Consider the following 26,333-nt stretch of genomic DNA (forward strand, 5'->3'; position numbering starts at 1 on the left):
CCGCAAACCGCTTCCGGTGATGCGAAATGAGCACGGTATATCACAGAATCACAGACCTAAAGCGCTGTATTTCCCCGCCACCTCCAAAGCGCCGCCGCGGATTAGTTCCCGCATATCGTCCCTGATCGCCTGGCTGCGCGTGCTCTTTTTGTCCCGAGAGCCGGTGATCGCGTGTCCGCGCAATGCCTCCTCTTCCTGCCTCCGGCTCTTCTTCTCCTTGGCCTCGGAGCGGCGCCGCTTGCGCGCCGCATCCTCTTCTTCTGATCTCTCTGCCTCCTTGCGACATCGTCGGAGGTCGCGTCGGCTCACCACCCAGGGCTTGTCGAGGATGGTTCGCCGAAAGTCGGCCCGCTTCTCCCAGAGAAGTACTTCATGCGCTGTACTTGGGACGATGGCCATGTTCTCGACTATGACTTGCTTCTCGCCTCGATACTCGGAAACCTGTCCCTTGACGTCGACCACGCTCCCCACGTGAATGTCTTTGTACTTTTCCGGGACAAGGGCGGCGGCATTGGCCATCGTAGTCGTCGTCTGCTGGGCCTTCTCCGTCACCATCCCGTTGGGATCCTTGCCGGTTGGCCGCGTAATCAGAGCCTCGATGCATGCCCCGCTGCTGTCGTCGACGGTGTAGACGCGCCGGCCGAAGAAGTCGTCAATCGCGACCACGACGCCGACCACGCGCACCCATTTTATCGGTAGATTCTTGTAGAAGAAGAAGTTCTCCCCTAGTGATGTGTCCAGTCAGACGGGGTTACGGCGCTCATGGGACGCAGACAGTACCTTCAAAGCCGGCGTGCTGGTCCAGCGCGTGAACCTCAGCGGCGCGCAGCAGACACCACTTGTTGCTGGTGGGCGACAGATGGAAGCAGTAGCGCGGGTAGATTTCGGGACCGGGCGCGTCGGTCATGGCATGGCTAGTAGTGCCCCCCTGCGCCTGTCCTCGGGGACAATGGCGCGGGATCACCGGTGGTGTTGACGAGGCGCGGTCATGGAAAGTGGCGTGAAGCAGTCAAGTTGGTTCACGCAGGTATGGAATGTCAGCAGATCTCGCACGGGGATGGATGGGGTGACGACGTGTGACTGTGGACCGTGGTCGCCAGCCTGCCAGCAGTGGAGGCTGGCTGCTGCCCCGCCGCAGTCCCCCGCCATCCATGGCAACAGCCAAGAGCCGCCCCGTAACATGCCAACGGCATTCCAGCACAATAGACTCCCAGGTTCGTACTCTATCCACAAAGATGCGATTTGAAGGCCGGCGTGCGGCAGCTCACCGCCACTGGGGGAAACCCCATGCACACGCACTTGGATTGTTAGGACACCAACCAGGCAGAACACTTTGACATCCTGGTTACTAAATTCGAAAGCTACTCTGGGACCAAAAGTCCCTGCGCATCGCCATGCTGCCCATTCCTCCAAGCAGGTTTCCATAACGCCAACCATGAACTCCGGCCGACTACCCACGACAGCCAACATCGTCACCCCGTTCTCTATCGCCGAGACTTCTTGGAGCCTTTGAGCTTTGCGGCCGCGGCTTGAAAAGCTTCCTCCGACGGCTCCTCTTCTACGGCCCTCTTCTTGCCCTTCTTCTTGGATTCCTTTGCGCCATACTTTTCTGCGAGCTGGTCTAAGAAGGCGGCCGACCTGTCTTGCTGCCGCTTCTGAATCAGAGCAGCCAAGTCGTCCTCCGAGCTTCCTTTTGCCTTCTTCGACTTCTTCGCCCCAAAGAGTTTGTCATGCACGCCGAGCTCCTTGGCATAGTCCTCTGCCTCGGTCGCCTCCGCCTTGGCCGCCTTTAGCCTCGCGGCCCGCCTCTTCTTGCTCTCCTTGACGTAGGCGTCAAACGCTGGCACGTCCTCCCGCTCAATAGCCTCGTCGATTATGCGGCGAAATCGCTTGTCGTCTTCGACCACGTCACTGAGGATGACGCGCTCGTAGATCTGATCCAGGTCCCCGTCGCACTGCTCGTACGCGATGAGCAGATCATCCTTTTCCTCGTCAGAACCCTTGTACTTTTCCGCAAACTTGCTAATGGCGTCAGAAGATATTGCGTCCTTGAATTGCTCCTGGTAGTAGTCGCTCCAGTTGAATCCCTCGGCGTCGATAATCGATTCGGCCGTCGAGCCCGTTGCATCGTAGCGCTTTCGCCTCGCAGGCTCGGACAGCACGGCGTAAGCGAAGGCGATGGATTGAAATCGGTCATGCGCGGCTGACTTTTGGTTATCCGGGACCTTGTCTGTATCGAAGTGGTTAGCCAGCGTCTAGGATGGATCGTTGGTTCACGATTCGATGGTGAGGCCTACCAGGGTGGTTCTTGAGGGCGGCCTTGCGATACGCGCTCTTGATTTGGTCGGCTGTGGCATCGCGCTCGAGGCCGAGAACCTCGTACGGCTCTATTGCGGGCGGTTCGCTGTCCACGGCATCCTCGTAGTCGGACATGCTGCTCAGTCTTTTGCGTTGCGTGGGGGCGGCACTGCGTCGCGGGATTGATGATGCGGGAGGGTAGCGTGACGACGTGCCTGGCGCAGGTGACGCGATGAGACGCGCCTGGAACTGCACTGACGGGTAAAGTACCTAGTAGCTTCAGTGGGTCGGGGGGTGGTACGGGCGACTCCACGGTAGGTTAGTACTTCGTACCCCCGGCGCGCTCGGCAATTGGTGCGCCGCCGGCCGAGCCTGCAGCTTGTAGGTGCCCTGGGCCTCCACGGTTTCTACGGGTGAGGTGCTACTAAAAAAAATGCCAACCTCTTCAGGGCTCCACTGCCTTGGAATCATTCCAAGGTCCCACGCCGACGAATACCTGCCGTTGCGCTTCTCTTCGAAAAGCAACATCTTGCTGCATGCAGTTCGCAGAGTCTCGTGCGCCTGTTCTGTCTGTTCCCCCCCGCATCACGATCCCCGTGCGTCGCTCTCCCTCGCAATGCAAGCCAGAACCGCAGATGACCACAAGTCGGTGATGCAACAGGCTCTGGCCGAGGCCAGGAAGTCGCCGCCAAAGCCCACCAACTTCCGAGTCGGGGCCTTGCTCGTCAAGCTAGACGAAGAGAGCTTTCCCACGGCGGTGACGGGATACACTCTTGAGTGCCAGGGCAACACACACGCCGAGGAGTCCTGCCTGATCAAACTTGCAGAGCGCCATTCGACTACAGAACAGGAGCTCGCCAAGGCCATCACGAGTCCCCATGCACTATACACGACCATGGAGCCGTGCTCGAAGCGTCTGAGCGGCAAGCTGCCCTGTGTCGAGAGAGTCCTCAGGCAAAGCTCCTGGATCAAGCAAGTCTATGTTGGGGTCCAGGAGCCGGACACTTTTGTCCAAGGGAACCCCGGTCGCCGAATGCTGGAGGAGGCTGGCATCGAGGTCCATCATGTTCCCGGGCTTGAGCAGGAGATCCTCGAGGTTGCAACCGCAGGTCACATTGCACAGGACTGAGCCCACGGTCCATTGGTCGGCAAAACAAGGCCCCTGTCCGCTTTTTCTGGAAGCTGCCGATGCGGAAAGACCTGCAGCAGGTTGGAGGGGGAGTTCGGAAGGTCGGGCCGCCTCCAGAAACCCTTTCACGGGCCGCATCTGCAGACCATAGAGGGCCTGAACTGCTAAAAAGATACACAAGGGCGACGATGCCGATGGCATGAACGAGCCTTCCACAGTTGCCGTTGGTCTGATGATACAGTCTCTAGGGGCTGATTGGGAGGGGGTGGGGTTGGATCGGCGCTTAGACGGGAAATGGCCTCTTTCCACCGCATCCGGATCACGCTTCATACCAGGTCGTTGCGCGCCACACCTAGGTAATTCCTTGTGCCTGGGATCGGTCTCAACGCCCTCTCTCCATGGCGCGCGTCGTTGGACCAAACCCAAAGAAGCTCTCCCCGGCATGATCTGCCACTTCGCTGTCTCCCCTGGCCTCGTGGCTTCCTGTGCTCCCAGGGACGTTGCACTCCAGCTACGTCCAATGGCCGCGTGACAAGGACGCCAAGACCATAGGGCATCTCATGCGTGTCTGACTGTAGTCTATTGCATCCTCCATCGGTTACAAAAGGCTGGCTCGGCGGTTGCTGCGGCCGAGACAAGGCTGCCGTCAACGCCAACTGACCCCTCATCGACCCAACACCACGCCATCATGTTTGAGCAACCAATTGTGGCCTTTGAGCCTGGAAAGGGCTTCGATCTTGTCGGCGCAGACATCTACATCGAAAAAAATGAGCCCGAGGGCGTCTTCATTGCGGCGCGGAACCTCTCCAAGGACTTTGCCAAGGTCACCGGGAATGGCGGCAACGCCGTGATCACGGAGCGCCCCTCACCGACAAAGTCCAGGTCGGTCATCATTATTGGGTCTGTGCCACAGTCTTCGACCATTCGTAGCTTGCAGAATCGTGGGGACATCGACACAACTCCCATTGAGGGCAAGTGGGAGTCTTGGATGACCACCTGCGTCGCCAGTCCTTTCCAAGGGTTGTTCGACAATGCTTTGGTCATTGTGGGCAGCGACAAGCGAGGAACCATATTTGGCATATACTCTCTTTGCGAGCAGATCGGGGTCTCACCGTGAGTTTGAGGCACCTCAAACAAACGACGGGATGGATACTAAAGCTGTCCAGGTGGCACTGGTGGGCCGATGTGCCGCCAAAGAGGCATGATGGGATCTGGGCGTTGCCCGTATCAACCCACAACGGCGAGCCAAGCGTCAAATATCGCGGCATCTTCATTAACGATGAATCGCCCGGTATGGACTCGTGGGTGCATGAGAAGTTCGGACCCAAGTTCGACGCCAGGTTGTACCACTACATCTTCGAACTCTTGCTCCGACTCAAAGCCAACTTCATGTGGCCGGCCATGTGGCGAGGATATCCCTATCCGGGCCGCTCGTTCTTCGTTGACGACCCCAAAAATCAAGCCCTCGCCGACACGTACGGAATCGTCATGGGGACATCTCACCATGAGCCGATGCAGAGAGCGATGAACGAGTGGTCCACGACGCAGCCCGACGGGACGTGGGATTGGGACACGAACCGAGCCAAGGTCACGCAGTACTTTGAAGAAGGTGCGGAGCGGGCAAGGCCCTACGAGTCGTACTTTACCCTCGGCATGCGAGGCGAGGGCGACAATCCCATCAACGGCAGCGATCCGCCGAGGATCCTGCGCGAGGTGCTGGCGACTCAACGAGACATAATAAAGAATAATTACGGCCGCGAGGATGGCGTCCTTCGTATGTATCGTGAGATCCTTTTTCTGCCCATTGCTGACCCTACTGCAGAGCTCATGGCACTATACAACGAGGTGCAGAAATACTATGACAATGGACTGGAGATTCCAGAGGATGTCACGCTCTTGTTCTCAGACGACAACTTTGGTACGCTTCGCCGGCTGCCAAATGAGGACGAACTCAAGAGGTCTGGTGGTTCTGGGGTGCGTTGAGTCCGATTGCAGTCCGTCCCGGCCATTTCACTGACACGGCTTCAGTTCTACTACCACTTCCAGTACACTGGGTATCCGCGGTGCTACCGGTGGATGAACAGCAACACCCTGGTACGATCAGCGTGCGTCTCATCGGAAACAGGTACTGACGTCCATGCAGGGCAAGGCGTGGCATCAACTCCAACTTGCCTACGAGCGAGGCGCCAATCGCATTTGGGTAATCAACGTTGGTGACCTCAAGCCGATCGAGGTGCCGATGAGCTTCGCCTTCGACTTGGCCTGGAATGTCAAGTCCATACGCGCGGATGCCTTCACCACCTACTACAAGGGGCTTGCCACGCGCGAGTTCGGAGATGAGCACTCTGGTAGAATCGCCAAGGCGTGGAACGACTTCGATCGGCTCGTTGCATTGCGCAAACAGGACCACATCGACGTGGACACCTTTGTCTTGCTCAAGTACAATGAAGCGGACAACATTGTTGCGCGATGGAAGAAGCTGTACAAAGATGCGAAGTCCATCAATGTCGAGCTCGACGAACAGTACAAGTCGGCGTTTTTCCAGCTCGTGCTGCAGCCCATTAAGGCGTCGTATATATGTACACTGTTGCGCGTCACTCAGTACCGAAACCAGCTATTTGCAAAGCAGCGGCGAAACACGACCAATGTGCTCTTTTTCCGAAGCCTCAAGCTGCTTGACAAGGATCACGAGCTGACCCAAGAGTACCACCGCATCAACAATGGGAAATGGAACCACTACCTGCGGCAGCCGCACTACGGGTATGGACCGACCGGCGCCCAGCCATCGAGGAACATGATTGAAGGTTTGTGTTACGTCCAGACCAAGGAGGATTCGAACCCTAGCATTGGCCACATGGGCATCGCAGTAGAGGGCAACGAGGGTATCAACCCGGGGCACATCAATGAGGACTCGGATCGGACGCATCCATCGCGTAAATGGCTCGAGCCAGGTGTCACGCTACCCTTTGCCACGCCCTATGGCCCTCAATCGCGGTACTTTGAGGTCTTTCACCGCGGCACGAAAGCCTTCTCGTGGATTGCGAAGCCGCAGTATGACTGGATCACTTTGTCTCAGTACCAAGGGCACCTCAGCCCACAGGACAACGACACCAGAGTCACCATCCTTATTGACTGGCCCAGGGTACCGCCTGCCTTTGACGAGAGCGTTTACATCGAAATTATTGGCACACGGGACGGCTACGAGAAAGTGCATATGGTGGTCCGAAACTACTACGCTCCTGACGAGTTCACCGGCTTCGTCGAGACGAGCGGACATCTCGCCATCGATGCCGGCAACTGGGCCACGGCGCCGTATATTTCCCTTCCGGCGCTTGGTCGCCCGCTCGCCGGGTCCGTCACGCTGCCCAACGACACCGACTTCAGCAAGGCCGACGAGCTGCCGTTCCTGCGGTACCCCGTCTGGGTCTTTTCGGGCCGCGACAACGCCAACCTCGAGCTGCAATTCAACATGACGCTCGAGACCAACCCGCGCGAGCGCATGGAGTACGACCTCCGCTGGGACGGGGGTGAGGTGCAGCGGCACCGCCTCACCGAAGACGACCCAGGCAACGACAAGGAGCTGCCGCGCGGCTGGAACGTGGCCGTCATGGACTGCGTGTGGCGCAAGAACCACAATCTGCGCGGCGTGGGCGTGGGCGCTCACACGCTCGAGATACGGTTCCGCAAGCCAAACATGATCCTAGAGAAGCTCATGATGGACTTGGGGGATCTGAGGTACACGTACCTGGGTCCTCCCGAGAGCGACTACGTGCGAGGCACGAACGGAAATGTCGTGGAGGTGGGGATTGAGGACAGCTTGGATTTGAAGTTGGACCTGTGACGGCGCGTGGACATGACATTGAAGCATCTCACACGTTCATTTAAGTACTGGAGGCAAATAAGAGGTTCGTCATTGCGCATTTCACAGCGGAGCGTTTATTCTGTGCGGGAGGCGACTCGATGATGCATGTTGGAGTCCTCACGTGCAGCAAGTCGTCCGCATAATCACAGACATGTCATGCATGCACCTACACCTGCCTTCCTCCCCCTAGCACCGTCTCCTCCTAGACGCAGTGCGCCTGGCACTGCTCGCAGAGCAAGTCCATTTCACGGTACTCCCACCGCCAGACGGCGCAGGGCGGGTCATCCTGCCACGACCTGCCGTAGTGCTTGACGATGTCTTCACCGCCGAGGGTCGCCTGCATCCAGGGGAGGCAGCGCTTCAGGGAGGCGGGCGTCGTGAAGCAGCGCCCGTGGCCGCCGCCCGGCCAGGTGCATGCGGCAGAGAGCGGGCACTCGGGGTGCAGGCAGGGGCAGCGCTCGCGGACGCCGTGACCGTGGCACATGGTGCGGGCTGATGATGGTGGTGGAGGTGATGGTGATGGATCTTGTTGGGAACTCTGATATGAAGCTGCCACTGCCGTCGCTCACTGATGTGATGGGTGTGATTGAGTTGGTGAGATGAGTTTGGTGCTTTTTGCGCCGACAGTTGTCTTTTGGATGCCCCGAAGACTGTTCATCAATCATGTTTCTAAGTGAGTCCCTTCCTCCTGTTTGAACGGCCACTGCCGCTTTGCGCTACCGCGAGCTACATGATGATGGTGGTGATGATGACGCTCCTGTTAGCAAACCACAAAAAGTCTGTGTAAGTTTGTACTTTGTTGAACGGCTTGCTGGTTCTGGGTGTGCTTTCGTTAACCTGTCAGTGTTCAGAGTCCAGATTAGTTAGTGCCGCAGCCGGACGGCATCTGTACGATTGGAGCAATAGTTGTTGGTTCACGTCGTGGCTTTGTGATGCCAAAGAATCATCGGATGCTCTCTCGTTTTCGTTTTCGGCCTCGATAGGAAGCAGTGGTGGTCGTTTGGCGTTGACGGCCAAACATCACGTGGTGAGGTCTGCGACTGATACGACACGCCTCCATCACATCACGACTCACCCAATTCTGACATGCACTCGCCCACATTCATGCAACATCTCAACCCGCGCCTAGCTCCAATAATACACGCAACCAGCCCCTAATGCCCGCAATCAACGCAAGTCAATCCCCCCTTCGACTCGCATGAGTCCTTTGGCTGATGACCGCATCCCCAGGAGACCGAGTATGGCAGCCTCAGCCAAAGTCCCTACGGGATCCTGCGAATTCTGGGTGGCTGGGGCAACGTGAGGTATCCGCAGCCTCCATCACCACCACCACCACCACCCCATCGACGCCCCTGACTGACCAAGTATCGCGAGCTCAACCTGCTGACGCGTCTCCTCTTACCGACCTAGTGGGCCGGGCCTCGTGTAAGTCTTTCGTCCAACCCACGCAGCAAAAGCCATCGTTCGCGCCTTCGCTGACCGCCGCCCAACACTCACCTCACCATAGCATGTTCCGCAGCATGATCGCCGGCACGTCCACGGCCATGATCCTCGGCATCACGGCCAGTATGGCTAGTAGCCTCATCTGGGGCACCGCGACGCTGCCCTTTGTCGTCTTCTCGTCGCTGGGCTTCGCCCTCGGCAGCGCGCGCTGGTACATGGTCTCGAGCCAGGAGGCCCTGCTGCAGCTGCGCCGCTACCCGGCCCTCCTGCGCATGCACATCGTCGCCAACTTCCCCTGGCTGCCCGAATACGCCGCCCGCGACCTTGCTTGGTTTACCCCGGAGCGCTTCGCCGGTGGTTGGGTCCGGAGGAGCGTCCTGGTCGCTGGCTGGCTGTCGGCACAGCCCGCCCTCGATGAGCTGCACAGCCAGGTGCAGGCTGCCATTGTACAGAAATATGTCGACGAGGCGCCAGGCGATTCTGAGGCGCAGGCGGTGCACGGGACTATCAAGACCTAGCTGACGCGCGTGGATATGCGTGTTGGCTTTGTTACCACGGGACTGGAGTCCGTGGAAGGTAAGGCCTTCAAGTTGTGTCCAGACAAAGCACGCACAACAAAAACGATAATAAGAGCATTGAGTACTTGTTTTGCTTTCCCTGTATAGTATTGACACACCCGTTCTGTTATGAATGGAAGGGAAGAAAGCCAGGCCTACACGCTATTCGGGCGTCATCTATCTCCCTGCTACACTATGCTATGTTAACCGTGCTGCCTTCAGGATGTTCGGCACTCTCTCGAGCATGCTTCGCACAGGACATTACGATCGTAGACGGATATCCAGAGGTTCGGACACATGAGCGGCGGGACGGTACGGTCGCCGAGCAGGTCCGGGTCGGCATTTGCGAGCCACTAGTCGCAGTACAACCAGCCCCAGAAGTCGGTCTCGTGGCGAAGAATGTGGTGGTGGCCTCTTCTGCTGCCGTCTCGGAGGGTCGTCACTTGACGAGGACAGCCGCCTGCTGAGCAGCGGCAGACGATGCGCCAGCGCGCGCCTGAACACATCTTGGGCGATTTTGTTTACTGCGGCCCCTGGGACACGCGAAGCGTTGGTGATGTATCGAGCGTGTGCCAATATTTGGGTATCACATCACAACTTTGGGATGCGCGGTTGCCTATTGTGCAAAAAGGGAAGAGGGGAGAGTCTTGGGCAAGTCGGTTCGACGATGATGTGCTTGGGGCAAAGTCGAGAACAAGAGCTTCGACTGTATGGTGGTGGTGTGAGTCATGCCCATGCAAATTCGGCGCATACATTCCGAATAGTACGACAACTGGCTCCTTTCCATTTTTGATACATGGCTGCCTGCAGATGCAACTTCCCAGCAATAGTACCAGTCTTTTAGCACAGATTTTCCTGCAACCTCTTGAGCCAACTGGGACAGCGCTATGACGTCGGACATGAAGATGCCGACAAGGTCAGTGAGGGGGCTGCATAACCATGGCAGATGGCATCGTTAGGATCTACTTGTGATGCTGTGACTTGCTCCAATGCTTAGAGAAGCCGGTCTTGCTTTCCGTCAACATGGTTGAACCTTTCCCGTCACAGTGCTGCCATTGAACCTTTGTTGAATTAATCGTGTGTAGCGCGCTCTATTCTGCTGACGCCAAGCATTGACGTCAGGTTTGGAGAAGCGAATTGCTCAATGGCTGTGCCTATGTCTCCTGACCTATGAGGCTTTATACACAGGCTGCGGACAGCACGTCCCATGTGTTTGCGTTGCCGCAGCGACTGCCGAGCCCTTGCGACCAAAGCTGTGAACCGGCAGAAGCCCCCAGCTAGGTTAGATCCCTAGTCGGCGAGTCAAGTGCATTCTCAATAATATGCAATGGCCACTCTCTTCTTTACCACATCATAATCGTCGTCGTCGTTGGCATCGACGAAAATCCTTAACGCGCGGACAACGATATAATAGGTGCCCGTGGGAGCCCTTCGTCCATCTTCAAGGCGTCCATTCCATCTCCATACATAATCTGCCCCCGGCCCCAGCCAGTTGAGTTGAAAGTCTCGAGGTCGACCAAAGACTGTCAGGACACCGTCTTTACCATCGCGTGTCGCAATGTCAATGGTCACACGTCTCAACGCCATTTTCGGCGAGAAGTAAATAAGTGGCCCCTCTCCACGGCCAGGACGTCCCAATGGCAGTCTAAACACATGCTCGGGGGTAGCTTGCCGGATGCTTATAGGGGACGTGTAGTTGACTTCAGTTCCGACAAGGACATCCTCGTCCTGCAGGACACGGTGCTTGCGAAGGGAGCCCGCCAGGCCTTGATAGGGGATGGACATTCTTGAGCCGTCGGATCCGCTGACGGTGATATAACCAGACCAGAGCGGAAGGCGCTCTGCATCAAGGTCTTCCGGGTGAGAGGCCCAAACCTTGATGGTGGCGGATTGACCAGGGGGTATTTCGACCGTGTCCTCACTAAAGACCAGTCTCCCAGTGTTCTGCATGTGGCTGCCCTCCACCACCTCTAGGGGCGTAGGGGACTGCGCGGGCTGAAGCGACTCCTTTTCCATGGTGTATACTGTAATCGCGGGAGTATAACCTAGTGTGTATTCGACTTCGCCTTCGGCATCGCTGATGATAGTTATTTCTACCGGTAGCGCCGGCCTGTTCGTGTCGAGGTCTTTGAAAGAAATGCTAGGGGGCATGACCCTCGCACGGGTGTGCACTGCGGCGTGAGCTTGTAACAGTCCAGCCCCTTGTTGCGCAGGAGGAGCTAGCTGGTCGAAAAACTGGCTGGCGTCATTGTATTTCAAGGGTCTTGCGGTACACGACAGTAGACTCTCGATGAGAGCATGGTCGCGGGTGCCACGAGCCTGCATAATAAGAGCCACGATCCCGGCCACGAAAGGGGAAGACGAGGAAGATCCATCTGACACATGATATCCTCCCCGTGCGCGTACCAACGGCAGGTCTTTTCCAGGCGCGGCAACTTGAGGTTTGATGTTCAGCTCCCAGTCGGGCCCCCAGGAGCTTTTGCTATCAATGGCACCACCAGTCGCCTCATTGGGCACTACCCTCAAGGCGTGTGTGGGATCTAGCGTCACCGTGAGGCTCTTCCCTTGGAGGAGGGCTTTCATCCAGGATTTGCCTACACTGATGGGCACAGTTCCAAACGCCAGTGACTCCATTTCCTCCAGGATCGAGCCTTCGCTATAAGCCAAAACGTATCGTCCTTTTGCTTTTTTAATCTGTGCAGCCTGGTCTGCGATGGAACATTTGCCGCTGTCAGTGATAAGAAACACGGTGTTGTTGTTGAACTTGAAATCAGATCCCTCCGGGAGCCCAGAACACGCGTCGTGCCCTTTCTCGAGACTCGGCGACCAGAGCTGATAGGACGGATGGGCAGTCCATTCACCGTAGGGACCGGACTGAAATTCAAACACAGACGACGGCCCATTATCTGTTGAAAATGTATATCTCGGTACAAACGCTGGTGTCACAACGTTGTTGACGGAGGCAGCAGATATCGCCCCGTTGGCGCTCGCAAGGGCGCGGCTGTGGAAGGGACCGAGCTCCCCCGAGTTTCCGGCGGTCACGATGCACATCGTACCGGAGTGGACGACACGGGAGATGGCGACGGCGACGGGTGAGTACCTCCAAGCGATTGGGAGCTCGAAAGTGATGGATATAATGTCGGCGCCGTCGTCAAAGGCTTTGTTGATGGCCTCGATCACCCTATCGGTACGAACTTTACCGTGGCAGTCGATGACTTTATATGAGCCGACCGAGACGCCTGGAGCAACGCCACCGAACCCAAAGGCGTTGGTCCGGCCGGCCAAGACGCCGGCAACACCAGTTCCGTGTCCATTGGGTACCATGCAATCCATCGGAATCTCTGGCGCGTCGCTGTCACTATGCGGATCTCCGCTCAAGTCCGCACCGAAGGATACCAGGCAGCCAGGGCCGAAACAGCCGCCAAGATCTGAATGGTTGTAGTCAATCTAAAGTGATGCATACATTTAGTCGCCGTTTCGCGCACCATGATATTTGAACAAGCGTGGGACCGAGTCTTCTAAAGTCGCAGCTCGACTTTTGAACTATATGAGGATACATGTAGAGAGTGTGTACTTACGCCCGAGTCAAGGATGGCGACTTTGATACCAGTCCCGTTGATTCCTTCAGCGTGGAGCTGGTCGACTTGCGCCATGATATGAGGCGCATACGCGTCATTGCTTTCAGAGGTGGCAGGGTCTCGCCGTGTTGGCATGTTCTTGTCGATGATGGCACCGGACCAGTCACCCTTTGGCATGACCGGAAACGTCGCTGTTTGTACGGGCGACACGTTGTCTGCAGCACTAATGCCTTTGAGCATTTCGATGTTGACCGGACCTTCTGTAGTACTGTTTGTCTTGCATGATACGGCCTTGAAAAGCTTGTGGTCGAGGCTGTTTACTGTAACGCATAGCCCCTTGAGAGAGTCAATCAGCTCCGGGAGCTGATGTCCCTTCTTGAGCTCAATGAGATAGGTATCGGGGACGACATCAAGAGGGGGAATATCAGTAGCAGTTGTTGCTAAGACCGAAGACGTCGCAAGTAAAATACTGGTGAATGCGGAGCGCAACATGATGTCAGGCTAAAGATGGCAGGCTGAAAGAAGGAGCATGTAGGTTAGAGCTCAGATCGAGGCAGCCATGCTATATATTGACTTGACCACTAGTTCCCTTTGATGTCAAACTCGATGTACGTTCCATGTGCATAAGTACAGAGTCTTGCGCTCTTGTTGCCTTTGCCCGTCTCCTGTCGTGATGCCAACTCCAGAGCAGAATGCTATTCCGGATGCGTCGATGACAGTGCACTGAGCATGTTCATGCAGGGCAGCATGACAGTGGTGAACGTACGATTCTGGGGGCTTGACACTCTGACAAACGCACATAACTTTATGCACCCCAGCGGCTCGGCCCACCCTGCATGGTCTGGCGGTGGCTTGGCCTGGGTTGGGAAGCGAACCTGAGAATTACTAGATGTGTTTAGGTAATTATGCCTGCTATATAGCAGCAGCTCTCTTATATGTTAGCGATGTTGGGCGCATCGGCCTATTTGTGGGGTGCTGGTCAAACATTCGCGCTGTTCTACGGATTTGAAGCGTTACCGCACGATGAAAAAATCAAGACACAAATGCTGTTACATCGTCCTACAACCTCAAGGGGTATATTTTGCTCATCGTCAGGGCTTGTCAATACACAATGCTGTTTAGTGATGTAGCACCTGGTTGTGTAAATGTGTTCCTCAGATCAGACGCAACTTGATATTGTCACAATCTCAATGTGATTCCTTCACCGCAGAGCAGTAACCCAACAGCCTGGCATCAGCCACGGCAGATGGGAGTCGGATCTGACGGCGGCGCAGGCGCAGTGAGTGAGTGGGCGGGCGCATGTCGTGCAACGTCGGAACAGTCCGCGCCCGTTTGTGTGCAACCTCCAGCAGCCAGCCACGGCCATCATGGCTGTCGGTAAGCAGATATGTCAGATGCCATCGCGGACGAGGTTTGCTCTGCCGCTTGGTCGTTGGTCGTGGTAGTCGCCGAGACCTGAGGTAGGACGAGATCGAAGGGGGGCGAAGGGCTTTTTTTACGGCCGGTGAGGTTGCAGGATGTAAGGAGTATAGGTATGCAGACTGATCCTTGTTGCAGCTTCCATCATCAGGTTGCAGATGGACGGGGCGGGACGGCAGTGAAGCCGAGTCGCTGGAGCCTCCAGCAAAAAGCCCCCCGAGCCGTGCTGTAGTTTCGCCCAGGGCCCCTGCGACCTGCAACCCGGCGGGCCACGGCAATGTGGTTGAGAGCACAAGCAGCTGGAGCTTTGGTGGATCCCACCTGCCCAGCCCTGCCTGTCCCCGCCTGGACTCTGATTGGTGTTTGGTCCTACAGGTCAGGCAGGCCCGACCCGACTGCGCGGTGATGGGAAGGAGCAGCTCCGCCCAATGGAATCGCCGCACAGCGTCGTCACTTTGTTGCTTTTGTCTCATGCTCTCGAGCTCTCGAGCTTCACCGTCTTTCTTACCAAGTGACCTACCTGCCTACTCTCGACGACTTTCGCCCATCCCTTCTAGCGCTTCTACTTCTCTCCCGTCCGGCTCAATTGCTGCCGTACGCTTGTTAGGAACACAGTGTCGGAGTCAATTCTTCGTGTCCGTGCGTCCCCGCGTCTGGTGTGGTCGTGACGTCCCGAGCAACAGCCCACCAAAAGCGCAAGCTCCAACGACGTATCACTCTTCAGCCCGTTTGCATCGGGCCGCCCGTTTCACGCGGTTTGCCTTCTCGACGCGCGTGAGACTATTGCCAGCGAAAGGCGCGGCTGCACCGTCTTATAAAACGCCGCCGACTTGCTCTTGTCCAGGTCCCGTCACTCGCCTCTTGTCTCCGCGCAGACCCAGTCCGCTGATTACTTCGACAGAACCGGAGGTGAGTCGTGTCACATTTCCGCGTCATCTCATATCGTGCCTTTGCATTCCCGCTCGCGTATCCCCGACCCGATGTGCCGCGGGTGGAGAAGCATGTTGGCCCGGTCATAGCTGTCTAACGTGACCCTCGGAAGTTCATCTTCACTCATGCTTTGTTCCTTGTATCACTGCCCAAGTATAACAATCCATCCTCTTGGCGCTCAAGAGAATCTTTCACTCTGCCATCCTCTTCTGGCAAGCACTTTATTCCGCGTTTCCTCGTCACCTACAGCATCCGTTCGATTTAGCTCATCCTCATGTCCACAGGGAATATTAGCTTGGTTGTCAGCAGCAACAAACCTACCTTAGCTTGCCATGGCTGATAGAGGAGGCCGGGGCGGCCGGGGACGGGGCGGCAGCGACCGCGGCAGCGGACGTGGCCGCGGATCTGCTGAGAGAGGCCGCGGTCGAGGTGGCGGCTCCCGAGGGAGCTATCGCGGCGATAGCCCTGGCCTCGGATACGGCGGCGGAGATTCTGGTCGTGGTCGCGGCGGAGGCTCTCGAGGGGCCTACCGCGGCGACAGCCCTGGACCTGGCTACGGCAGCGGAGACTCTGGCCGAGGCCGCGGGGGTTACTCCCGTGGAGGTGCCCGTGGCGGGCGAGGAGGGCGAGGCGGCCGTGCCGAAAACCCCGAACTCTCCAAGACATACAGGTCTGTTTCGGACGCGCCCATCGTGCATGGGGGCCGCTTTTTTCTGACTTGTTCTCCTAGCATGAACGGCACATACCCGTCACCCGATCCCAGCATCACCGCCATAGAAGACATGATCGTTAGCTCCCAGTCTGGATCCCTGACTGGCCTAACGTCGCAACTAGGAAAGGTGAGCCTTGAGTCCGGTCGCGCTGGTAGCTCCAGTAGCACTACCTCAACGGATTTGTTCCCTCTGCGGCCCGCGTTTGGCTCTACCGGTCGGCCTGTTAGCCTCTGGACAAACTACTTCCGGGTCAATGCCAACCCAACGGTGCTTTTCAGGTACCACCTTGAATTCGCTCAGGTTACGACCGAGACCACCGGCGACAATGCCCAGACAGAGTCGACCAAATCTGCTCGGGACGTTAAGGGTCGCAAGCTCTACCTGGCCGTCGAAGCCGCGCTCAAAACCCTACGAGGCACCGACAGATCTATTGTGCTCGCCACCGAGTATAAGAGCCAGCTCATCTCCCTCAAAAAGCTGGTCCTGGCCGAGAACCCTTTCCAGATCCGTCTACCAGTAGAGACGAGCCAGACAAAGGTCGACGTCATTGATGTTACCGTACATGGCCCGTCCGAAGCACCTTTGGATTCCTTGCTCGCTTATATGGCATCCATGCGCGACGGCCCCAATGACGGCATTTTCCCAAAATACCCAGACGCTGTCGATGCCCTCAATGTCATACTGGGTCACGGGCCGCGCTCTAAGTTGAATGATGTAGCGGCGGTTGGCAGCTCACGCTTTTTCCCCTTTGGTGCGAACAAGGCCACGGCCAGCCTCAACCACGATGGCCATCTGCTGATGGCGGCACGCGGCTTCTTCCAGTCAGCACGCATTGGCACGGGCCGGTTACTTCTCAACGCGAACGTGACACACGGCGTGTTCAGGGTATCTGGGAAGGTGGACAGGCTCTTTGAAGACCTTGAGCTGAGGCCTGTCATGACGAGTGATCGCTATGGGCTTCGTGTCATGAAGGCTGTCGGCAAGTTCATGCCCAAAACTCGCGTTTGGGCCGATTTCATGCTCTCCGACGGGAGGAAAGTGCGCAAGGCCAAGACGATCCACGGCCTCGTCGCGGCAACAGAGCTCACCAAGAAGGGCAAAGCAGCGGCCACCGAGAAACCACTCAAGTTCACGCGGAACTATGAATACCCGGGCCCCAAAGAGGTCGAGTTCTGGCTCGAGGTCAGCGGAAACGGACGCTACATCTCCGTTTACGACTACTTCCTGATGAAGTACAAGATGCAGCTCAAGGACCTGCCTCTCATTAACTTGGGCCGCGCAGACAAGCCGACGCTTTTTCCGGCCGAGATGATCGAGATACAGCCTGGTCAGTCGGTCAAGGCGAAGCTGACCATGAGTGAGACGACGGCCATGCTGGACATTGCCTGCCGCACTCCGTACGCCAACGCGCTATCCATCAGCGGCGACGCCCGCAACACGCTTGGGCTGGACGACGAGAGCCTCTCCAGCTTTGGCGTGTCCGTCGACAAGTCGCTCTTGACAGTACACGGGCGCGTCTTGAATATCCCCATGCTTTCGCTCATGACCGAGAAGAAGCGGGCCGACGAGTTCATGCCCAAGGACGGCAACTGGAACTTGAACGGAAGGATCATTGCTCGCGCCGGCCGTCCGATCGAGCGATGGACATATCTTGATATCATGAAGCGGACAGAAAACCCTGCATCTGTGAGCATGATGAAGAATTTCGCCGCGCAACTTATCAAGACCGGAATCCCCATGTCCACGGATCCCGTCATGCCGCCCCATGGCAAGCTTTTCATTTCTCGCGACGAGGCTATGGGCAGCAAGTTGAACAACTTCTTCGCTTGGGCACAAAGGGAGAACGTGCAGTACATCTTCATCATCTTACCGGAGAAGGACAGTTCTGGGCTCTACCCGCGAATCAAGACACTGGCAGACTGCGAATATGGCATTCACACCAGTCTCGTATTGGCCAAGCACATGGGTCAGAACGGGCCCAGCCCTCAGTATGCGGCCAATGTCGGGCTCAAGGTTAACCTAAAGATGGGCGGCCTGAACCACAAGCTCAAGAACGACATTGGCTTGCTGAGAGAAGGCAAAACAATGGTTGCCGGGTACGACGTGACACACCCGACCAACATGCCGGAGAGGAAGGATGGCAAGGAGATTCCGAGTCTGGTCGGTCTGGTGGCAAGCATCGACAAGGATGTCGGGCAGTGGCCTGCGACGTCGTGGGAGCAGTCAGCGAGGCAGGAGATTCTCAGCGACACGCTCGTGGAGGCCTTCAAATCCCGCCTCGACCTCTGGGCCCGACACAACCGATCCTATCCTGAGAACATCATAATCTTCCGCGATGGCGTTTCAGAAGGCCAGTTCCCGCAGGTGCTCGAGCAGGAGCTCCCGTCGATCCGCAAAGCCTGCGCCGAGAAGTGCGGAAGCAAGCAGCCGAAGCTGACGATTGTTGTGTCGGTGAAACGCCATCAAACGCGCTTTTACCCAACGTCAGCCACCGACATGTCCAAGTCCGGAAATGTGGTAAACGGCACCGTGGTGGACCGTGGCATTACACAGGCTCGCTACTGGGATTTCTTCCTCACTGCCCACCATGCGCTGAAGGGCACCGCGCGGCCTGCGCATTATACGGTTCTGCTCGATGAGATCTTTCGCAACAAGTATAAGGCCAACGCCGCCAACGAGCTGGAACGGTTGACACACGAGCTCTGCTACCTGTTTGGCCGGGCCACGAAGGCGGTGAGCATCTGTCCTCCGGCGTACTATGCCGACATTGTCTGCGAACGGGCCCGCGCGCATCGGCCTGAGATATTCGACGCGGACGACGCGTCGTCAATTGCGTCGATGTCGACTACTCGTGGCACGAACCGTCAAGTGCACGTCAATCTCAAGGACAGCATGTACTACATTTGAGGCCAAGTCTGAGAAGGGTCTGTCGAGAATTGAGGCAGTTGGAGTTGGCGACAAGGGTATGCCGATGTTGGGCGTCGGTACTTGGAAAAAGTCGCTTAGATTTAGACCAAAAGGTATGGCGAGACATAGAGTGGCGCACGTAACAGATGCACTTCTCGCTGGCACTTACGGACTCCATCCTCGTGTATCGCAGGCGACCATTCTTTGTATCAGCAACGCCATCCAATGTCTAATATTCGAGGTCCTATATCTTTGGCTTCGGCTGTGTCCTTGTCCCGTTGCCATCTTTTACACCCAGATACCGCCTGTATTCGTCGCTCACTGTCGTCTTCTCAGCCAGGGGCTTTTTGGTCCACTCGTCGTACTCCTTCTCCTCGGCCCACCAACGATCCAGCTCGCCCTTGGCCCACTCGGCGGCATGCCTGGCGCAGTACGCCGGAGCCTCCATGGGAATCAAGTGTCCGTGATCCGGGTGCGTCACCTGCTTGACGCGGCTCTGGGCGGCACCCCCGCTGCCGCCCGTGCCCGTGCCGGTGATGGCAGTGCGCTCGCAGACGACGTCAGGCTGGGTGGTGAAGCTCTGCCCGCCAATGATGTAGAGCACGGCCGGGCGAACGCTTGGCAGGCGGACCATGGTGTTGCCGCCCTCGGCGCGGTACAGCGGCCAGTTGGAGACGGAGGGGTTGAGGGTATCGTCGAGGTCCGGGCAGCGCTCTTGGTGGATGACCTTGGAGCCGTCGGCGTTGAAGGCGGGCCAGCTGGGGCGCAGGAAGGTGAAGATTTCCTGGTGCTTGGTAGTCGCGAGCGTCACGGGCGTGGCGGCGGTAGCAGCAGCGGGGGCGACATCGCGCAGGCCGAATTCGATCCAGCGGTCGAGGACGCGCGGGTCCCAGGCCTGATAGAATTTGCTCCTGCGAAAGGAGGCGGCGGCCTCGTCGCGCGAGGGCCAGACGTCGCGGCGGTTGACGCTGAGGGCGGCGGGACTGAGGCGGACGGTGGAGGGGTTGTAGTCGTAGTGGCCGATGACGGGGTCGAGGAGGACGAGGCCGACGGAGAAGAGGCGCGGGTGGAGGAGGGCGGCGTTGGTGAGGGAGTTTCCGCCGAAGGAGTGGCCGACGGCGAGAAGAGGCGGTGGGGGGCGAAAGTGGTTGACGAGCTGGATGATGTCGCGGGCGTAGTCGTTCCAGCCGGCTGGACGAGGAGAGGTAGGGAGGGCGGTTAGCTGCTGAGGACTAGGGTCGGGATTTGCTTCCCTCTGATGAGAGAGGTGGGGGAAGCTGGGGTGACAAACGGTCATTGCCTAGCTTGCCCTCGTTGAGGATGCCGCTGCGGCCCTGCCACGCGGCGTCGGCGATGAAGATGCTGCGGATGCGGATGCCGAGCCTCTGCGCTTCGTGGTAGAACTCGTCCCACAGGGGTTCATATAGCTCCTGGGAGACACGAGTGGTAAGTACAAGGGGACGTGTGCGGATGAGCGAGTGAGTGGATGAATGAATGGGTGAGTGAGCGAATGGAGGTGAGTGCATGCGTGCGTGCAATGAGAGTTGAGATGCGGCATGTCATGAGATCCCTGGCACAAAAACAAACCTTGGGGAAGCCGTTGGCGTGCGCGCCGATGACGGTCAGGTCGCCCCTTTGCGGCGTCGGGTTGTCCTTGGGCACATATTGCTTCACGGCTAGGAGCAGGGTCTCGTCCTGGGATGTGGCGGTCGCGCGAGCAAATTCGCGGATGTGAGATGCCGGGATGGTGTGTTCGGTGATGTTGAAGAGTGACATTGTAGTGGCGGCGTAGGTGCAAGCCGAGGGGGGGCAGCGAAAGATGCGACGTTGCCGTTTTACCGACACATTTGAATGGCGGGGTGGTCACTGGTCACGGCTCCGGAATTAGCGCAGAAAAGACCGACGGATGTGAGGTTTTGGATGAAGGCCAACGGAGGGAGGGAGCGGGCGTTGAAATGCCTTCGTCGTCGTCGTCAACGAGACGCCGCCGCCCGACAATCCGTTTCCCACATGCCTCGGCCCGGCCAGGGGGGGTTAGCGGTGTGGCTCGTGCGCCGAGGAGCCCTGGGGGCTGGTGGGGGTTCTGGCAGTTCAAGGTTGTGGTAGCGTCTTCCAATGTCGAGGACGGGATGTGAAAGCGCGGGGATGGCAGTTGAGAACTTCTTGTACGAAGTAGTGAGAGGTACTAACTATAGTGGGTAAGGTACGAAGGGCTCTGCCTATGAAGAGCCCCTAGTTGGGCCGCTCGTGCCTTCCATTTCCCTCTCAACACTGATAAACGTCTCCGAGTCAACACCAAGAACTGGATTTGCGGCAAGAGCACGGAGTCGCCTACCCTAAACGCTCACAGGTCGCAGCAACGCAGCCTCAAGAGTTGCCTGGCCCTGCATATACACTTCCCCCACCAATTTATTTCTGCTTGGGGGCTGGTAGCCGCAATCCCAGAAACTTGTCGGATGCACTGCACGACATGTTGCTGCGTCTAGCATGGCGGCATCCCAGGTAACATTCCTCACTGGAGCCCCTCCACCGTCCAGAGTGGACAACGCATCGTGCACCGTGACAAAACTGGACAAGGCCTATGATATCCTCCTCGGGCTTGAACACACGCGCACCGGCGACGACGCACAAACTTCTTCCCACGCCGTCTGGCGCTCCCTGCCTTTAAGGAGACAGCCTCTGCACACCGGATTCAGCCAAGTTCACGATGTCCAGCACACGCAATTCCGTGAAAGCGCCGGCTTCTTCACCACGGCAGACGTGTCTTTTGCGGATTCGTCACACCTGGCCTCCGCACGCGAGGACGTCGAGGATGTCTTGACACAGTTCTGCGAGCAGGCTTTGGCCGAGCACACGTCCATCATGTCTTCGCAGCCCGACGACAGCTTCATGTCCGAGGAGGAGACTTCCTTCTTGACGACTACGTCGTCGGCCGACAGGACCAACCATGACACGATGAGGCCGCCGCCTCCTGTGCCGTCGCATCTATCTGACCTTGAGGACGTCCCGCCCGCCAAGCAGATCCTCGCGTTGCAGCCCCAGACGGTGACCCTCAACCTCATCATCGGTGTCATCTCCATTGCCCAGCCACGCACCGTCACCACGCGCTGGGGCACTACGCTCTCGCTGGTTGAGGTGCTCGTCGGAGACGAGACCACGGCCGGCTTTGCAGTCACCTTTTGGATCGCCAGCGATTCCGACCGCAACGCCGGAGTGCTCCAGCTGCAGCGGCAGGACGTGGTCCTGATGGAGAACGTCGCCCTGCACGTGTTTCGCGGCAAAGTCTACGGCCAAAGCCTGCGCAAGGGCCTGACGAGGGTCAACCTCCTCTGGCGCCGTGACGGGAGCGGTTACTACTCCACGAGGAGCCTCTCCAAGAATCGAACCACTGCGGCGCGCCCGCAGCAGGAAAAGACGGCGCTGGTCAAGGACTGGGTCTTGCGATTTGTGGGACGAGACCCGACAAGGACGACAAGGAGCAGCGTGCGAAAGTCGTGGGACATGCCCCCTGATGACTCGCAATGACGCTTAATGCAGTGGCGGCGAATCGATGTTTATATACCCGGAATGACAAGCGGCCGCCAACCTGTCATCTCTATTACTCTATACGGAGTACTACCATTTCGTTTCGTGTTACAAGACTGCGCTTTAGTGGAGATGGCCTTGGCCTCTGCCGCTCTAGGATATCAACGCCGTTAAAAATGCCACCGACCCGAGCCACCAGCGAGACTAGACTGCGACAGCCGCCGGTTCCTCCTTCTTCTGCCCTTCGGGCCCATGCTTGACGGACTTCCACTCCAGGCCCAAGCACATCAGAAGAGCCAGAGCCGCGCATGCCACAGAAATGTAGTAGGTGTGGCGCAGACCCGTCATGTACGCCTTGAGAACCGCATCAAAGGCATCGACGCGGCCCATGCGCTCGAGCACGTGCTTGATCTCGGAAGCGCCGCTGTTGATGAAGGCCCTTCCGTCGATCCCAATCTTCTCCTCGTTGATGGTGTCGATGAGGCCGTTCTGGAAGAGGGTCTGGGCGACAGCGACAAAGATGGCGCCGCCGAGTGCCTGGAAGAATTGGACGCAGGCGGTGCCAACGGGGACCATTTCCTGGGGCAAGACGGTCTGCACGACGAGGACGCCGATTTGGAAACCGGCGCCGATGCCTAGACCGGCCAGGACCTGGTAGCCGAACCACTCGCGGAGCGGGGTGTCGACGTCAAAGGTGGTGATCATGCCGGAGCCGACGGTGAAGAGGATCATGCAGGGTATGATGACGAAATTGTAGTAGCCGATGGCGGTGATGATGCCACCCGACACGACGGAGATGATGACGGTGGCGAGGAGGAGAGGGAGAATCTTGATGCCGGCCTGCACGGCGCTGACGCCCTGGATGGCTTGGAAGTAGAGCGCTACGAAAAAGGTTAGTCTCACAATGACGCACATGGAAGAGTCGGTACGGGCGCTTACAAAGGTAGTAGATGAGAGGGAAGAAGCCGGCACCGAAGAAGAAAGCAAAGAGCATGGAGAAGAGGACGTTGCGGTTCTTGAAGAGGCGTGGGGGCAGGGTGCCGTTGTCGCCCTGCCAGAACTGGATGCCGATGAAGATGGCAATCATGAGGCCGAAGCCAACGAAGAGGCCGATAATCTTGGAGTCGTTCCAGGGGTAGTCGGCGCCACCCCACTGCAGGGCGAGGAGCAGACAGACGATGGCGGGGATGAAGATGGCGGTACCAGTCAGGTCGAGCTGCATGATGCGGGCCTTGACGGACTGGCCCTCGGAGCTGGCCGTGTTGCGGTTGACATGGACGAAGAAGAAGACGATGAGCGCGGCCAAGCCCCCGATGGGCAGGTTGATGTAGAAACACCAGCGCCAGGTGACGTTCTCGGTGAAGGCGCCGCCAAGAAGGGGCCCGGCGACGGAAGCGATGCCCCACATGCCGCCGATGAGGCCGAAAGCCAGCGGGCGTTTGTTGAGGGGCATGGAGAGGGAGAGAATAACGATGGAGCCGGAGAAGAGGCCGGCCGTGCCAATCTGGTTCAAGGGTCAGCCAAGGGCGAGCACAAGGGGATTCCCAGCATGGCTTACACCGGCGATGGCGCGGCCAACGATGAAGGCGGTCGAGGTGGGGGCGACGGCGCAAACGAGACTGCCGACCTCGAAGATGAAGACGGCGAAGAGGTAGACGAGCTTGACGTTGAAAAGCTTGTAGATGGCGCCATACATGGGCTGCAGCGCCGTCGTGGTCAAGAGGTAGGCCGCGCCGTACCAGCCCTGAGCAGCAATGTCAGCTTTGGCGTAGGGGCCAAATGGGCATGGGGGATCAGCCACTCACAATGTCCTTGACGCTTTGAAACTGGGCGGTGATGGCGCCCAGGGCTGGCGCGATGATGGTCTGATCGAGGGCGACAAGGAAGACGGCGAGGCACAGGGCGCTAATGATGAGGGTGAGGGTCAGGCCCTTGGGGTAGTTTGCGGCCGGATCGTCTGGCATCGTGGCGACGGCGTCGGGCTCCTTCTCGTCGACGTGCTCGGCGTCGTGGTCGCGGTCATGGTCATGATCGTGATCGCGCGGCTTTTCCAAAGCGTCGTGGGGCAAAACGACTCCCGAGCCCGTCTCTGTCCTGTCGGTGGATAGGCGCTCGGTCGAGTGACCCGACACGGTTGCCGTGGGTGTTGGTTGTGTCATGGCGGGGGCTTAAGGCGAGAGAGTTGTCTCGTGTTGTACAACAGCTTGCCTGCCTTTGCGACGGACCGCGTGGTCGACGGCGGTTCGAAGATGCCAGAACTGTTCCGGGTTGCAGGCAGCCAATGGTGATGGCTTCAGCAGAAACCAAAGCGTTCGTCGAGAAGGGAGCAGCCACAGGCGAGAAGTGCGCCTCATCAGCCTCTTATACGCCCGAAACGCATCGTCACTGACATTAAGGAGAAGGAAGAAAAAACCACAGACCATCGGGGGCGCTAACAAGCAACTAGCCAAGGTAGCTAGCTCTTCATCCACAAAGGGCCAACAGGGAGGGACGTCCCGGGGCCCGGGTCGCACAGCTCGAGCGAGGCGGGTCAATGACTGGGGGGGGGGGGTCACCGAGCCTCGAGGGCAAGCAGGCTAGTGTGGGCGGGAGCGTCAGCGCATGGACGCGTGAACGTGCCGAAGGCCGGGACCAACAGCAAGGACAAGTTCTTTGCACGGACGGCTGGCGGCTCTCTCTGCCGGGTGTGGATGAGCTACTGCTGCTGCTCCGGCGGTTGCCATCCCACGTACGCAGACACAGACACAGACACACACGGGCACACCCTCCCTAACGGCGTTTATAACGGCGGACGAGGCGAGTGGAGGATGAGGAGTGTGTGTGTGTGTGTGTGTGTGTGGTCCCGAACCGCTGGCTCGCGTTGGGTCCGACAGCCGGACGCCTGGGCTGGGCTGGGCTGCCTGCCGGACCCTCGATGGCAGCCGATTCTACAGGGCTGCTTGTTGGATGCCCGTCTGGCGGCGGCAGGACGAGACTGTTGCGCCGTCTGGACTCGCCGGTCTGACAATCATCTGGCAGTCCCACGAGGCTTCACAGCAGATCAGCATATACTGTACAGCAGCTCATCAACGAGCCTGTCGCGATACCAAGACTACGAATACGAAGTGCGTAGCTCGTCCGGGTGCCAGATCCCATCCGAAACAAGCACAGTGTGGGCGACGACTCAGGGGCAATGCAATGACAGATGGACAAAGAAGCGAAGCCAAAAAGCAGCGACGAGACAGACCAAGGGACGGACGGTTGGGGTGGGCCAGCAGTGAAACCTACCTACGAAGAACCTACTCGCGCCGCGTGAAACGTGCCGCCCCAGGAAATGGGCTTCGGGCAAGCCAGCCGCTGCGAGCTCAAGGACCCCGGACTTGGTACGATTGCCGATGTCCGAGCTGTGGGGTGAGAGCGGCCCGCACGAGGACTCATCACCACGCGCAGCCCAGCCCAGCCCATCCCAGATGAGATGCAGCTGGCGCGGCTCACGCGAGCGGCGAGACACAACCCCCCCCTTTTTGGAGGTCAGGACGCACGTCATCATCGACTTTTTTGCCTAGTTCCCTAGGTCGCCTTTTTTTTCTCGGCCTCGTCGTCGGCGAAGCCTATGAAAGTCGGCCATCCTCAATCAAGTCATGAGATCGTTGCAACGCGCGGCGGCGTCAGGCTTCGTCAGCGCGCGGGAATGAGTGCGTGGCCGCACGCTTGTGAAATCGTCCCCCGCGGCTGGCTGGCTGCCACGGAGGATGACGGGGGATGGATGAATGCCGCTAGTAGTCTGACACTTTAATTTTCTTGTGTGCAGGCCTGCGTAGCACAGAACAGTCAGAAGGAGCCCACAATGCCACCATCACGAAGTTGTCTCTGCTCGGCCGCCAAGTGCAACCAAGGCGTGCGCGCGACGTGCAAGGAAAGCCCCTGACGGCGGCAGGAAACCGGTATCCAAGGCACGACGACCTGCTGACTCCAGATTTGACAGGAACCCCC

General features: G+C 58.2%; 11 protein-coding genes across 13 annotated transcripts; 5 read left to right on the forward strand and 6 right to left on the reverse strand.

Moving 5' to 3' along the window:
• Positions 1–48: 48 nt before the first annotated feature.
• Positions 49–907, reverse strand: JDV02_008431 (uncharacterized protein; the record flags this gene model as incomplete). Its single annotated transcript, XM_047990027.1, has 2 exons — positions 49–725; positions 781–907. 2 exons carry the CDS (start codon positions 905–907, stop codon positions 49–51), a joined length of 804 nt encoding a protein of 267 aa, XP_047846033.1.
• A 406-nt stretch (positions 908–1,313) lies between these two features.
• On the reverse strand, positions 1,314–2,491 carry JDV02_008432 (uncharacterized protein). The gene is made up of 2 exons (XM_047990028.1): positions 2,298–2,491; positions 1,314–2,230 (listed from the first exon to the last, which is right to left on the reverse strand). The coding sequence occupies exons 1-2, from the start codon at positions 2,431–2,433 to the stop codon at positions 1,485–1,487; spliced, it is 882 nt and encodes a 293-aa protein (XP_047846034.1). The 5' UTR covers positions 2,434–2,491; the 3' UTR covers positions 1,314–1,484.
• Positions 2,492–2,768: 277 nt separating this feature from the next.
• JDV02_008433 (uncharacterized protein) lies at positions 2,769–3,671 on the forward strand. The gene has a single exon (XM_047990029.1). It carries the CDS (start codon positions 2,915–2,917, stop codon positions 3,425–3,427), a length of 513 nt encoding a protein of 170 aa, XP_047846035.1. The 5' UTR covers positions 2,769–2,914; the 3' UTR covers positions 3,428–3,671.
• Positions 3,672–4,115: 444 nt separating this feature from the next.
• JDV02_008434 (uncharacterized protein) lies at positions 4,116–7,268 on the forward strand (the record flags this gene model as incomplete). The annotated part of the gene is made up of 5 exons (XM_047990030.1): positions 4,116–4,540; positions 4,594–5,201; positions 5,250–5,401; positions 5,456–5,521; positions 5,571–7,268. 5 exons carry the CDS (start codon positions 4,116–4,118, stop codon positions 7,266–7,268), a joined length of 2,949 nt encoding a protein of 982 aa, XP_047846036.1.
• Positions 7,269–7,609: 341 nt separating this feature from the next.
• JDV02_008435 (uncharacterized protein) lies at positions 7,610–7,954 on the reverse strand (the record flags this gene model as incomplete). The annotated part of the gene is made up of 1 exon (XM_047990031.1): positions 7,610–7,954. One exon carries the CDS (start codon positions 7,952–7,954, stop codon positions 7,610–7,612), a length of 345 nt encoding a protein of 114 aa, XP_047846037.1.
• Positions 7,955–8,446: 492 nt separating this feature from the next.
• On the forward strand, positions 8,447–9,250 carry JDV02_008436 (uncharacterized protein; the record flags this gene model as incomplete). Its single annotated transcript, XM_047990032.1, has 4 exons — positions 8,447–8,461; positions 8,520–8,593; positions 8,700–8,714; positions 8,797–9,250. 4 exons carry the CDS (start codon positions 8,447–8,449, stop codon positions 9,248–9,250), a joined length of 558 nt encoding a protein of 185 aa, XP_047846038.1.
• Positions 9,251–10,603: 1,353 nt separating this feature from the next.
• JDV02_008437 (uncharacterized protein) lies at positions 10,604–13,359 on the reverse strand (the record flags this gene model as incomplete). Its single annotated transcript, XM_047990033.1, has 3 exons — positions 10,604–11,608; positions 11,696–12,736; positions 12,868–13,359. 3 exons carry the CDS (start codon positions 13,357–13,359, stop codon positions 10,604–10,606), a joined length of 2,538 nt encoding a protein of 845 aa, XP_047846039.1.
• Positions 13,360–14,749: 1,390 nt separating this feature from the next.
• JDV02_008438 (uncharacterized protein) lies at positions 14,750–19,078 on the forward strand. Its single transcript, XM_047990034.1, has 3 exons — positions 14,750–15,195; positions 15,329–15,886; positions 15,947–19,078. The coding sequence occupies exons 2-3, from the start codon at positions 15,549–15,551 to the stop codon at positions 18,834–18,836; spliced, it is 3,228 nt and encodes a 1,075-aa protein (XP_047846040.1). The 5' UTR covers positions 14,750–15,195; positions 15,329–15,548; the 3' UTR covers positions 18,837–19,078.
• On the reverse strand, positions 19,045–21,002 carry JDV02_008439 (uncharacterized protein). 3 transcript variants are annotated; one of them, XM_047990037.1, is made up of 3 exons: positions 20,424–21,002; positions 20,128–20,266; positions 19,045–20,027 (listed from the first exon to the last, which is right to left on the reverse strand). In XM_047990037.1, the coding sequence occupies exons 1-3, from the start codon at positions 20,610–20,612 to the stop codon at positions 19,081–19,083; spliced, it is 1,275 nt and encodes a 424-aa protein (XP_047846043.1). In that variant the 5' UTR covers positions 20,613–21,002; the 3' UTR covers positions 19,045–19,080. The 3 variants fall into 3 exon arrangements, with proteins under 3 accessions (XP_047846043.1, XP_047846042.1, XP_047846041.1); XM_047990036.1 differs by having other exon boundaries at positions 20,128–21,002; XM_047990035.1 differs by having other exon boundaries at positions 19,045–21,002.
• A 321-nt stretch (positions 21,003–21,323) lies between these two features.
• Positions 21,324–22,361, forward strand: JDV02_008440 (uncharacterized protein; the record flags this gene model as incomplete). Its single annotated transcript, XM_047990038.1, has 1 exon — positions 21,324–22,361. The coding sequence occupies one exon, from the start codon at positions 21,324–21,326 to the stop codon at positions 22,359–22,361; it is 1,038 nt and encodes a 345-aa protein (XP_047846044.1).
• Positions 22,362–22,397: 36 nt separating this feature from the next.
• Positions 22,398–24,687, reverse strand: JDV02_008441 (uncharacterized protein). Its single transcript, XM_047990039.1, has 4 exons — positions 24,167–24,687; positions 23,920–24,105; positions 23,301–23,865; positions 22,398–23,242 (listed from the first exon to the last, which is right to left on the reverse strand). Exons 1-4 carry the CDS (start codon positions 24,518–24,520, stop codon positions 22,566–22,568), a joined length of 1,782 nt encoding a protein of 593 aa, XP_047846045.1. The 5' UTR covers positions 24,521–24,687; the 3' UTR covers positions 22,398–22,565.
• Between the last annotated feature and the right edge of the window lie 1,646 nt (positions 24,688–26,333).

Source organism: Purpureocillium takamizusanense, chromosome 8 (assembly GCF_022605165.1).
Source record: "Purpureocillium takamizusanense chromosome 8, complete sequence".
Lineage (NCBI taxonomy): Eukaryota > Fungi > Ascomycota > Sordariomycetes > Hypocreales > Ophiocordycipitaceae > Purpureocillium > Purpureocillium takamizusanense.